This window comes from Acinonyx jubatus, chromosome E4 (genome assembly GCF_027475565.1).
Source record: "Acinonyx jubatus isolate Ajub_Pintada_27869175 chromosome E4, VMU_Ajub_asm_v1.0, whole genome shotgun sequence".
Taxonomy (NCBI): domain Eukaryota; kingdom Metazoa; phylum Chordata; class Mammalia; order Carnivora; family Felidae; genus Acinonyx; species Acinonyx jubatus.
The window spans coordinates 54,375,806-54,389,635 of NC_069395.1; the positions used below are offsets into that span (position 1 = coordinate 54,375,806).

Sequence of the window (13,830 nt, forward strand, 5' to 3'; positions counted from 1 at the left end):
ATGAAAAGTTGCATTAATTTTTTTCATTAGACTCACAATTTTTACTCTAAATTCAGAAATTAAAAATCTACATGAAAAGTCTGAGTCCCACATGAAGACAACATGTCTATAGTTTATAGGCATGGACTCTGCTAATTTAACACAGAATGCAGGATTATTCTAGTCCTCTAAAATGTAGGCATAATGTTCAAAAGAAGGATACATGTGTACCAATGACGGGCTGCTCAGAGCTTCCTGTTCCTGTAGGCACTATATATTAGCCATGAAATAACAATATTATCTCTTGTTTTTCCTCTTCTCTTCTACCTCTTTAAGCTCCTTCTAGGCAAGCAGGAGTAACATCTCATCAACCAATTCAAAAAGGCAATATACAAATAAATAGAAAACTTCCTCAAGATCAACAGGCCTGGTTATCAAAGCAAAACTTCAGTCAGGTCTCTGCTAAAAGATCACTTCATTACAGGGATCCTCCCTACTATCTAAACTAGCACTCTGGGTGGCTCAGTCGGCCTGACTTGGGCTCAGGTGATGATTTTGCAGTTGATGAGTTCAAGCCCCATGTCGGGCTCTGTGTTGGCAGCTCAGAGCCTGGAGCCTGCTCCAGATTCTGTGTCTCCCTCTCTTTCTCCAGCTCCCCTGCTCATGCTTCTTCTGTCTCTCTCAAAAATAAATAAACATTTAAAAAAATTAAAAATAAATAAACCAGCACTCTGTTTGTACCTTATTATACCGCCTTATTTTCCTTTGTAGCTAGCTGACATAGTAAGTTTTTACTTATTCAGTATACAGACCCCATCTGCTGTATCCATGCTCTATCCCCAGTGCCTTGAACTTCATGGACATTCAATCAAGATTTGTCAAGGAATGAACTGAATGCATGTTCCCATAAACATGAAACATGAAAATGTTCTAATCATGAGATACTTAGAAACTTTAAGTCAGAGGTTTGGAAAGTCCCTCTGTAGAAAATATTCTTCAATAGGAGATAAGAGAGGGTAGAGCAACCAACCAGACACTGTAAGAGAGTTTTATCCCAGAGATACTCAAAACTGAGTTCCCCTTCCTAAGTTTCCTTTTGTTCTCCCAACTGTGTGTCCCTTCTCTTTCTAGAATGCTTGTTAATAGGAGAAAAAAAAAATCCAGAAACCCTGCCTACATACCTCCAGAGCTCTGCACCTTGACTTTGTTGAATGAACTTTTGATAAACATGATGAGCATGTTCATGCTGCCTCCCTTCAATGAAGATGAATTTGAATGCATCAGAGCCCTCAGGATAACAGTTCACTGACCAGGTCTATGTAATGTTCCCCAGAGGGTACTTCCTCAGGAAAGGCTTACCAGATCCTCACCCTATACGTTCACCCCAAACCAGGTTAGATCATGCTGATACTGTCATATAGACTATATATTGTATTATATTTTGTATGTATATTGTACTTTATACTTTTTATTTGTGGCATATACCACAAATGTAATTAATTCTTTGTGTATATTTTGTTTGATGTTTTGCTTCCTCACAAGACTGTAAGTAAGCTCAGGGTGCCCAGGTGGCTCAGCTGTTTCAGTGTCTGACTCTTGATATCGGCTGAGCTCATGATCTCGCAGTCATGGAACTGAGCCCTGCGTCAGGCTCCACGTTGGGAGTGGGGCCTGTTTAGGATTCTCTCTCTGCCTCTCTCTCTGCCCCTCCCCTGCTCTCTTTCTCAAAATAAATAAACATTTTTTAAAAAGACTGTAAGTAAGCTCCATGGAAGCAGGAGTTATATTTGTCTTGTTCACCTCTTATCCCCAGAACGTAGCATGATACACGTAGTAGGTGCCCAGTAAATATTTGTGGCTATAAATTGATAACTGTCTACCAGCCTTGAATAAGACTTTGCTTTAAAGGGAGCAATTTATTACCACATAATCAGTAAATGGCCGCTTACTGTTGTCTCTCTGTCACTACCCAATGCTATGGGCTCTGAGGGTTTGCTTTTATGGCTAATCTCAGCTGGTCGTCTTGCTGTGAATCCCAAGGGGACCTGGCCAAAAAAAATTAATGCATCACCCAAATCCATCCTTACTACCAAATATAAAGTCACGGTACAGGCACTATTAGGTCAGTAACGTCATACTTTTATGAAAAAGTTTCGTATCCTCAGATACAGTTTCATTTCTTGTCCTAATGAACAAAACTCTAGAGTTAGGAGGGGTCATCATTATTACTTTCTCTGTGGTATTGCCTCTATTCTCCCGACAATAAAGCCAGATTCTGTTAAATGTTATACTCCCAAATCCATTTGGCCAGGAGTTTGCATCAATAAACCATAATGTTTAAGCACAAATAAATTGTTGCCGCCATAAAGAGCAAAATATCTACATAATTCTCAGCATTGCCAAAGGTTGTCACGAATATCTTGGCCGTTCATGCACATTAACTTGGACTGCAGTATAGGAAAAAAGTGGGAAAAAAAATAAAAACTATGGCTGCTCTCATTCATATTCCTGGAAACTGGGAGTCTGTGTTCATCCTAGGAAAAGAGCCAGGTCGCATGTGGGGGATGAAAAGGAAAATAGTACATTTTTTTCTCATTTTTTCATTTTCTCAGAGTTTCTCACTGCCTTTTACCCACAGTTATTGAATATTTAGTTAAAGAAAAAGTAAAGCTACCCCTGCTAGCAATAATCACCCACAAAGTCAGTCCCTTTAACATGCAATTACATGTGTGGAAGCACCTGGAATGATAGCAGGCACACATTTTAAAAAACCTATGTCTTAGAAAAAAGCTCACAGATTTATGGTTGTCTGTATGTTTAATATTGAAGAACTCCCCCCCCACAAGGCTTCCAGAGCAGAGGTCAGTAATAATTTCTTAAAAACTTTTAAAACCTGGGGCTCCTGGGTGGCTCAGTCAGTTTAGCAACTGACTTTGACTCAGGTCATGATCTCAACCGCTTGTGGGTTTGAGCCCTGCACTGGGCTCTGTGCTGACAGCTCAGAGCCTGGAGCCTGTTTCGGATTCTGTGTCTCCCTCTCTCTCTGCCCCTCTTCCACCTCCCTCCCTCTCTCTCTCTCTATAAGAATTAAAAAAAAAACCATTAAAATTAAAAAAAAATTTTTTAACTAAAAAATAACTACAAGAACACCTCAAAGCATTTCTGGTACAAAGGCCTGGGAAAATGGGTCACTCTCTGGCCAGCTACTTTGGAAGCATCATACAACCCAAAGCAGCACGGAGTTCGGAACTCAAACCTGAGATCTATGCAAACTGCTACCTTCACATGTCCAAGAACATGAATGTTTTCACCGCACAGGTCGTACTATAGGTGCCAAGCACCAGCTTCTTCAAGTGGTTGGCTGATGAACTGTCAGACTAGGACACCTGAGATGGCCACTTAGTAGAGACACCTGCTCCATCCCTTATCTCCCACTTGGGGAATGAAGTGATCACTACATCAGAGTTGCAGGTGAAAGACAATTTCTCTTAAAATCAGAAAAACGCAATTCTTTCTCACAGATACTAGGTACCACAGCTCTGTAGGAAAAACAATGAAAACAACTAAAATTAATGAAGAACTCAGAACTGCATTTGGATGCTTAATTTCATCCTCATAAAATTCCTATGAGTTAACTACCATTATTATCTCACTTTAAGATGAGGAAACTGAAGTATACGATGTCAAGCACCTTATTATTTGCACAGAAAATAATGGCAGAGGTGGAATTCGGACTCAGGCAGTCTGAACCTGAAGCCCACAATCTTAACAACAGTGCTAAGTTTGATTATATTGTTTCAGTAAAGCAAAACTCTCAAACAGGAAACATGAAGCTAACAACTGCTTAGATAGGAAAACAAAGGTAATTAAGATAATAATTGTACTACTTCAATATTGTTTTTACATAGGATCCCTAAGAGTTAAGTAGGATAATATTATCCTTTGAATTTTATAAAATATGGACACTAAATTAAAATTGCTATCTTATTGACTTAAGGTCAGGAGTACAGTTGATACTAGAACTTCAGTTTTCTTGGTCCAACTGCAGCCATGACATTAGATGCGTGGGGGAACTTCTGGTGTCAGGATTTTATATCTGGCCCCAGGCTGGATTTCACTGGCTCATGAGTTAACATTGATTTGTTTATCTCCACTAAGTCAGAAAGCCTATTTTCTCCTCTTTTTGGCTACTATAGCTATCCAAGGGTGTGGAAGCTGGAAAACAAGTGAAAACTATGAATAATGGTTAATTAACTTTCAAAGCAAAACGATAAAAAGTAGTAGCAATGAATCCCACAGCTCAAGCTGATAGTCAAGTTTTACTGAGTCACAAATATCCCAACCTACTGGGCCTCCATCCTGTCTCTTCACTTTCTCCTTCCACCTTCCCCACCCCGCCCCGCCCCACCCCACCCCACCCCTACACGCACCCTCTGTGGCAGTTTGCCTGTGTCTCTCTCCCTGTGGTTTCTCTCTCTCTTCTATTTTGCCTTCTCCTTTCTCCCTGGCTTTCCCTCTCCGCCTTTCCAAAATCTTGGAATTCTAAGAGGCACAAAATCTTGGAATTCTAACTTAGAGACTTCTGAGATGACATAGACCAACATCCCAAAGCTGTACATGAGAAAACAACAGTCCTGAGAAGTGATTTCCACAAGAACATGCTGTTATTTTGTAGAGAACACATGGCCTGAGTCCAGTGTCCTCTACATGCTGTCACAGCTGTGTCCTGGAATTGAAGAGCATTTGAAAACCTTCATGCTTCCCATTATAACATTTTTGTAAATAACTAAGAATAAAATCCACCTAAATTTAAGAAGCTTTTACTATTTACACAGTCCTTAGCTTTTTCTAATGAATTACCTTAGCATAAAATAACCTTTTGAATTAAAAGAGCTAAATAGGATTAGAAGATAATTTTAAGGTCACTCCTTACAAGCCATATATATATATATATATATATATATATATATATTCACTAAATAGAAATGTTTGAAAGAGCTGTTTTTTTTTCAATGTTTATTTATTTTTGAGAGAGAGAGAGACACACACACAGTGAGAGCGGGAGAGGGGCAGAGAGAGAGAGACAGAGGGAGACAGAATCGGAGGCAGGCTCCAGGCTCTGAGCTGTCAGCACAGAGCCCAACGTGGGGCTTGAACCCATGTCATGACCTGAGCCGAAGTCAGATGCTTAACTGACTGAGCCGCCCAGGTGCCCTAAAAGAACTGTTCTTAAACATTTTTTTCTCTAATTATTTTTATGAAAATGAATGTAGATGAAGGTATACTGAAACTAGCACAGTTTAAACTTGTTGAAGAAGTGACAATGACAATAATCTTTCTGGAAAGCAATCTGGCAATATGTATCAAAAAAAATCTTAAAACCCTCTGTATATCTGCCAACCTAATTATTTCACAGGATTCTGAGATTAAATAATAAAGACATTCATCACAGAATTGCTTGGGATAGCAGCAATAAGACAAACAAATAAACTGTTTAAACAGTTAGATACTTAAGTATCTAATCACAGGTTCCATGGATAAGTTGATGAATAGCTTTCTCCATTCACCTAGGGGGAAAAAACTGACATTCTTCATGACATTTTAGGAATTTATGAATATCCTGATACCCATCTGTCGGCCCATTAAAAGCTAAGAACCTCTGCTTAAAGAAAACATGTGGAATGTTTCTGGATTATTGGCTTTCAGAGTGGAGTGTATACATGCCAGGGGTGCACATGACAATCCATGGAGCACCGAGAGTAAAAGTAATTCCTATTACTGTTTTCTAAACGTCATCCTTCAAAGCTTTTACACTCGTTTATATTCTCAACATACACAAGATGTTAGTATAGCAACACATGTATAAAATTCATAAATAAGTAAAAATAAACATATGTGGTTGTGTTCTTTCTTGCCATTCAGAGAAAGGCCAACTGTTGGAGACCACCAGACAGCCTTGGAGAACTTCCACTTCTGACAAAGACCCTGCCCAACAAGGAAGCCTCCCCTCACCTGGTCCTTTGTCTTCCCTTCTCGCTCGCGAATATGGTTGGCAACAATCCTTTCTGTTTCCTCGCAGAGTCTGGGGAAGTTTGCCAGCTGTTAAGAGAAACATCTGAGTTAATACACAAAAAGTTATACCGCAAAAAAAGAAGCAAAGATACGTTATCTTATAGAAGGTACATATTGCAAATCTAGAAGCGAAAGTAAAATATCCTAAAGAAGAATGGCAGAGTGACAGAAAGGGCTCCACAAACAATAATCAAAATAACTACATTATCTGATAGGAAACACTTCAAAACCAGTAGAGAAATTCCCTGCAAAAACAAAAACAGAAATCCAAATACCATCTAGTACTATGCTCTACAGAGTTGGCACTTAATAAAGTTCAAAGATAAAGAAGATAGAAATGAGGATGAAAAAGAGAACAATGACTCACATTTAGAGAGTACTTACCATGTTCTAGGCTGTGTGCTTAACACCTCATGAGTTATCTCATTCAAAATCCACAACAATCATAAAAGATAGATTTTATTATTAATTCCATTATATAGAGGATGAAAATGAAGCATAGAGAAGTTAAGCAATTTGCCCAAGAGTAAACAGCTCAGAATTGGTGGGCCTAGAATTCCAACCCAAGCCTTTGGGACTCCAGAGCCCATTGTCCTGTCCACTACTCTTTGAGAATGATTTATTCCATGAACCACAGAGGTCAATTTAAGTTTTAATTTATTTATCCTGAGAGAGAGAGAGTACACATGTGCATGTGCACTTGAGTGGGAAGGGGCAGAGAGAGAGGGAGAGAGAGAATCCCAAGCAGGCTGCACACTTTCAGAGCAGAGTCCGATGACAGGGGGCTTGATCTCACCAACTGTGAGATCATGACCTGAGCTGAAATCAAGAGTTGGACACTCAACTGATTGAGTCACCAGGCACCCTGACATAATTTTTTTAATTCTTCCCTAACAGATATGTTTGCATGTACATACTTTTTGGCAAAACTATAGAAATAATACATTTCAATCACTTATCCCATCTAAATTATGCAGGTAGTTGTCAAAAATTTAATTTGCAAAAAGGAATGAATTAATCATAGTTGTTTTCAATGTAAGAAAGAAGAAGAATCGATTCTACGAGAATATTCAAGGAGGCCTAATCCAGAAGGACTTGGGTAAAGTTGTGTAGAACATTTGTGGGGGAAATGAAGCTTTCCACGCCCCAGAACAGTGTGAAGACAATGCGGGACAGGGACAATGAATGGTAAAAGTAGTAAAGAAAGATCAGAGCAGAGAGTGAGGAGAATGGTCTTATGGTGAAAGTAGAAAGGTAAACAGAGGTCAGATCAGAAGGATCCTTGCAGACCTGCAATGAATTTTGTCTCCTGAAGCAATTCAGATGAGAAATGCTGGTGACGTGTACTGGATAGCAGAAATAGAATGGAGAAAAGTGTGCAAATTCATGGCTTATGACAGGCAAATGCTGATTCAATGATCATTTAAAGCACCTGAAAATAATAATAATATCCCACAAAATAGGCAAAGGACATGATTTTATTAAAAAAGAAATTTAATGATCAATAGCAAAAGAAAAATATTAAACTGCATAAATGATCCAAGTAATGCAAAGAAAGATAGTAACTCTCATGTTGTCAAATGGTTCTAATTATTTTTATGAGACTTAATCTAGATGAAGGTATACTGAAACCAGCAGTTTAAACTTGCTGAAAAAGCGACAATGAGAATAATCTTTCTGGAAAGCAATTTGGCAATATGTATCAAAAAAAATCTTAAAACCCTCTGTTTATCTGTCAACCTAATTATTTCACAGGATTCTGAGATAAAATAATGAGGACATTCATCACAGCATTGCTTGGGATAGCAACAATAAGATAAACAAATAAAACTATTTAAACCACCTAAATATGTAATGATATTAAATAAGTTAAGGTAGATCTACTAATGGGATATAATTACCTGTTCAAATAATATCCATTACCTAATTTTTTCATTCTATCTAATTTCTAAATAATATCTAAAAACATGGTAAAGTGTTTATGACAGTAAGTGAAGAAAATCAGACCAATATATATAAATGTGATTACACATAAGCATACACACATATACACGTAGTCATAGGCCACCATATACCCTTGATATCCTTCAAGGATACAATCCAAGATCTTACAAATCTCAAAATTCTTGGGTAATATTGTAGCACCTAACATGTCTCCTAATTTTTAAGCAGTTGGAACTAAACCTCCCTGAAATATAGCTGCCCCATGGTCAAACAAGGTCACTGTACACAGCAACTTTATAGTATGCATGATGCACATTAGTGTCTTAGCTAAACAACAAACTGTAATTCTTCATGGAACCATCATAATCACAAATCATACATAAATATTCAACCTCTAAGGCTGCAAGTCTACTGTCCACACACAGAAAAAGGTCTATAGAAATACTACAAAATGTTAATAGGAATAATCTCTTGGAATCATGGGTTATGCATAATTTCCATTTTTTTCTATCTACATCTCTACCTTCTCCAAATTTTTGTACAGTGACCATAGAGCATAGCATCGTAATAAAAGCATAGAGACCTGGCTGCCTCGTTACTTTCAAAATTCACAGCCCAGTGTCTCTTCAGGAGATCACCAAACCATTACTCCCTTTTTGAAATCCTTAGCTGAATCCTGAGATGTATGGCTCATTTGGGGGATTATTTCATGAATAATTGAAGGCACAAATGAAACTTCCACTTCAAGTTTTGGAGACATTCCCCAGGAAAAGTCTATTATCCCAGCAGCCCTTTTATACTCTGAGAATATTGTAAGTTATTTTTTGTGAATCCTGTAAAAAGTTTTAAGCAGAGAAGAGATAGCTGATCAACACCAGTCGTTCTTCTTCACTAGTGCAAACCCGGGTGGTATATGTGACAGTCACGACTAGCCTGTCCTAGGCCACCAGAGCAACTGTTTCTCCTCTGCACTCAGAGCATCCCAAGCTAACGGCACACTTTTGCTTTTTGACAACAGCTGCACAAATATAGAATTGTCCTCCTGCAGAAAAGCGACAACACAAGGAAGAGTGGTCTACTGAGAAGGAAAGTCAAGCCTCTAACAGCATTTAGAAAATGGATGACAGCAGAAGGTTATTTTTAAAACACCAAGGAATGGCACTATAAATATTTTTTTTCAGAAACAAAATACTTGATATCTGAAGGTTCCCAAGCTAGTATGCAGCCATCATTAAAGTCTTGAGAAAGGCCAAAATGACAAGAGTACTCCAAGAAGCAGAAACATCTAAGAACCCTCCCACTACTGGCCTTGTGGGGAGGATTGATTTTTTATGTGTGTGTATCTCCTGATCTTTCCAAACTTACTACCCATGGGCTTAACTTCACCAGGAAAGGAGCCCACCAGAGCCATAATTTGGTACCTACAACTTAGACAACTGGAAGTAAATGAGCCTAATTTCTAAGTGGAAGAAAAGGGAAAGAGAACACACTGTAAGAACCGCCCCCATGGAGGCAAAGGAGGAGAAATATTGAAGGAGACCCTAAGCAGTGCAGGACCTAGACATGGCTGGAAGGCAGTAATGAAGCTGGTATGGTTCCTATCTAGCTGGTTGATCTGGAAAGACTGTAGGAGTATAAAAATCAAAATGTTGGCTTGAATTGCTGGCTCTCAAATATAATACTCCAGTCCCAATTCTTCTCATAATATATAGAGGAAGAAGTTAAAAAAAAAAAAAAGTCCCACTCATATTCTGAATCATTTCTGATTTCTGATCAGGCTTTCTGCCACTTATTTCATTAGCTCATTCAATGGCAGTTCCTGCTCAGTTTGCATAACCCTTTTCTTTGTTTTAAAAAATACTTCACTCTGATTGCCCAGTTCAGTTCCTCACCTCTCTTCTAAGTCTCTTATTTAAGGCACAATGTTTCCTCAACCATATTAACCATTATAATTTCCTATCTCTTTTGCTCTGAATGCCAAATTGAAAGCTTGCATTTATAAGACTATATTTACTTTGTCAAATCATCAAAGTTGTAATTATGTATGCCAAAATAATATTGATTTAGAGGATACCATTTTTATGCATTTACTCCCCTATTAACTACTTAAATATTCTAGAAATTGATTAATACAGAATCAAGGAATTAAAGCTTTGCTATTGATTATATTAATTTTATATTCCTGAATTTATTTCACATCAGTCATTCATTTAACAAAGATTCATTGGGCAACTGCCATAAGCCAGCTCGACACTCAGTTTTTGTCAAACTACCTGATGTTAAAAAGAGTCTTGAGTGGCAGGTTGACTATAAAGATATATTGTCACACCAGAGAGAAATATTTTATAAAAATCAAGAGAAAACACATGAAAAATAAATGGCTAAACCTGCTCAGAGAAGACCTCAGAGGATCTGATGCTTAAAATCAAAACAATGAAACTTCCAGACAGAGCAGGACATTAATCAAATGACAAATTATTTCTAAACAGCTTACTGTTTTGTTATTTTTAAATGTTTATTTATTTTTGAGAGAGAGAGAGAGAAACAGACAGAGTTTGAACAGGGGAGGGGCAGACAGAAAGGGAGACATAGAATCTGACGCAGGCTCCAGGCTCCGAGCTGTCAGCACAGAGCTCAACGTGGGGCTCAAACCCACACACTGCGAGATCATGACCTGAGCCGACGTTGGACGCTCAACCCACTGAGTCACCCAGGTGCCCCTAAACAGCTTATTGTTAAAATTACACTGAATAATCTTAAGTAATAAGGAATATCCAATGTGGAAACAATGCAGTATATATGAAGTAATTCTGAGAGAAAATTTTAGTTATGGTCTGAGAGAAAATAGCATCATATATTTTTTAATACAAAACATGTTTTAATAAAATTCAATATTTTAAGTGTTACTTATGGCAGCATTTAATTATTTTGGTGGCATTTCAATATAAAATTTGCTTTTAAGCATGGACCACATTTTTCCCCTAAAGGAAAAAATATTACTTGAATGGCCTTTCTATGCAATAAAAGTTACACACTTATAAAATTTACTAACAATTGATTAATCAGACCATGAGAGCCATGCTATTAGGTTTCTCTTGGAACAGACACAGGATGAGGCAAGATTTCTACACCGTCAAGAGTAACTAGTTTGCTGCCTTAAGCAAAGACTCAGGTTATTAGGTAACCATCTGTTCATAGTTCCATACCAAACACAAACGGAGAAAATAAACTAAAGACCAGATCAATTTTTTTTTAATGCACATGATTGAGTTGATTGGTTTGGCTAACCTAAAGGTATGGACTCTGTTTTGATACAAAAGCTATAAACCTTCCAATGTTGGCCACTGAGTAACAGTAATGATTTTACTGCTTATGAAAGCATATAATAATTTTATTCCATTTCTGTGAATTAAAACCTGCCCCCAAGTCCCTAGAAATCCTTTATTTGTTTATAGCATAACACTGGATTCATTCAGGAAAGGAGAAAATATTTATTTACTATTATGAAATAAGACATTTATTATGACAAAAGGTAAAACAGAAGCAGTAACATCTGCAAAGGTGAGAAACAATTCTAGTACAGAGGTCAAGAGATTGCACAAGTGTAAATGGGAAAATTTTTTTTATCAAGTGTTCTGTATTTTAGAAGTGGCACATGGGAAGTCTTAGAAGACCTAAGTAAAGTTGTTAGAAGGGGAAGGGAGCCAGGTCCCATTGAGGTGGCCTTGGGTAAAGTGGTCAGAGAAAAAGAAATGCTGCTGGCCCTCCTTCTCCAAGTGGGCAAATCCCAAATCTCTACACCTCAGATACTTTCTACAATTGGTGCATATGTGATAGAAGAATATGTAAGTTATACTGGTATGTTCTCACCATAACATTGCATCTAAGCAGAGAAATGAGAACTTCAATGTTAGCAAATGCTGCAGAATAAAAACAAAAGTCCAACCTTGAGTGAAATAAGGCTGAAAGATAATCAGAAGAGAGAGCCTCACGAAGTAATTCAGAGCACACCCAAACAGGAGCCCAGGGTGGGGCTGACACTGTCCCCAAACAACACCTGAAGATAATAATCAGATTTCCTTTCTTTCCAAGTTTATCTCTGGTAGACATATTAATGAACAGCTTAAAAAGAAAAATCAGGGTGCCTGGGTGGCTCACTCACTTGAGCATCTGACTCTCGATTTCGGCTCAGGTCATGATCCCGGGTCATGGGATCAAGCCCCAGGTCACACTCTGTGCTGAACATGGAGCCCACTTAAGATTCTCTCTCTCTCTCCCTCTGCCCTTCTCCCCCACTCATGCTCTTTCTCTCTCTCTCTCTAAAGTAAAAAGAAAAGAGAAAAACAGAAAAATCAAGGGGAAAAGCAGAAGCCAGGGCAAATTATAAATTAAGAATTAATTATAAAGATCATAAATTCTTTAGTGAATTATGAGATGAAAAGGTGAAATTCCTGGAATATTATTCAGCCATTAAAAAGAGGGAAATCCTATCATTTGTGACAAGTTAGATGGACCTTGAGGGCAGGGGCTAAGCAAAATAAGTCATACAGAATCTGCATGATCACACTCATGGAATCTTGTAGAATCTAAAAAGCAATAATAACAACAACCAAGCTCATAGATACTGAGAACAGATTGGTGGTTGCCAGGAGCAAGGAGCGGGCAAAATGGGTGACAGTGTTCAAAAGGTACAAACTTATCGTTAAAAAATAAATAAATCCTGGGGATGTAATGTACAGCATGGTGACTATAGTTAATAATACTGTATGCATATTCGCAAATTGCTAAGAGAATAGATCTTTAAAGTTCTCATCACAAGAAAAAACTTTTTAATACTATGTGTGGTGATGGCTGTTGACTAGACCCAATGTGGTGATCATTTCACAGTGTATACAATATTGAATCATTATGTTATATACTGGGAACTAACAAAATATGTCCATTATGCCTCAATAAAATAGGTGGGGGTGGGGTTAAAAACAAGTAATAACAAAAAGGTGAAATTCCTATTCTTTAAAAGCCAAGTCCCAGGCCTGAATTCTCTACAATACCCAATGAGAGGTTCAAACTTTAATAATCAGCCTGATTTGAAACATGAGTTATGTGAGGCATCTATTATATGCAGAACATAGCAGTTTGTTAGACTGACAGCCAACTGGCAGAGAAGGTGAAAAGTGAGTCTTTTTGTTCATAGAAAACCACAGCAGATCTATCCAGACCTAAAAGAGCCCTATCTGAGCATGATGCTTTGCAGCTATCCTCCTTCAACCTATAGACTTTCATGGAAGGTAATCAAGTGGCTACTTCAGTCAAACTCATCATTATCTGCCACATCAATAAGACATGATTCACTTATTCTTTCAATTATTCATTCAATAATTATTATTGAAAATCTGGCTGTTTTAAGATTGTGAATAGAGTGCTGAATAAACCAAATCCCTACTCCTATGGAGCTTATATTCTCAAAGTCCCTTTATTGTCCAACAACAAGAAAAACAAAAGATATACATAGTATAATTCATGTGGTCATACGTGCCACAAAGAAAAATGAAGTTTGGTATGTAGATGAAGACTTACGTGTATGTGTGTGTATGTCTCCGTTTTGAAGGAAGGCATGTACAACTGTAGATAGGAGAATCTGAGAAAGACTGATTAAATGGCATTTGAGGAGAGACTTGAAAGGAAGCCGGGGGTGATCTGCACAAGTATCTTGAGGCAGAGCATTTCCAACACTGAGAATGAGAAGTACAAAGGCCCTGCCATCATATCCCCTTGACATGTTGAAGAAACGAGGAGACCAGTGTAGCTGGAATGGACCAAGGGAGGGGAAAGTGG

At 37.9% G+C, this 13,830-nt stretch overlaps 1 protein-coding gene across 1 annotated transcript in view; it reads right to left on the reverse strand.

Annotated features, from left to right (window-relative positions):
- The window catches only part of DNM3 (dynamin 3), a 575,248-nt gene that overhangs the window by 316,310 nt on the left and 245,108 nt on the right, over positions 1–13,830 (reverse strand). The window contains exon 16 of the mRNA XM_027046371.2: positions 5,992–6,078. Within this exon, the coding sequence (XP_026902172.1) occupies positions 5,992–6,078 (87 nt within the window). The remainder of the gene's footprint in view (positions 1–5,991; positions 6,079–13,830) is intronic.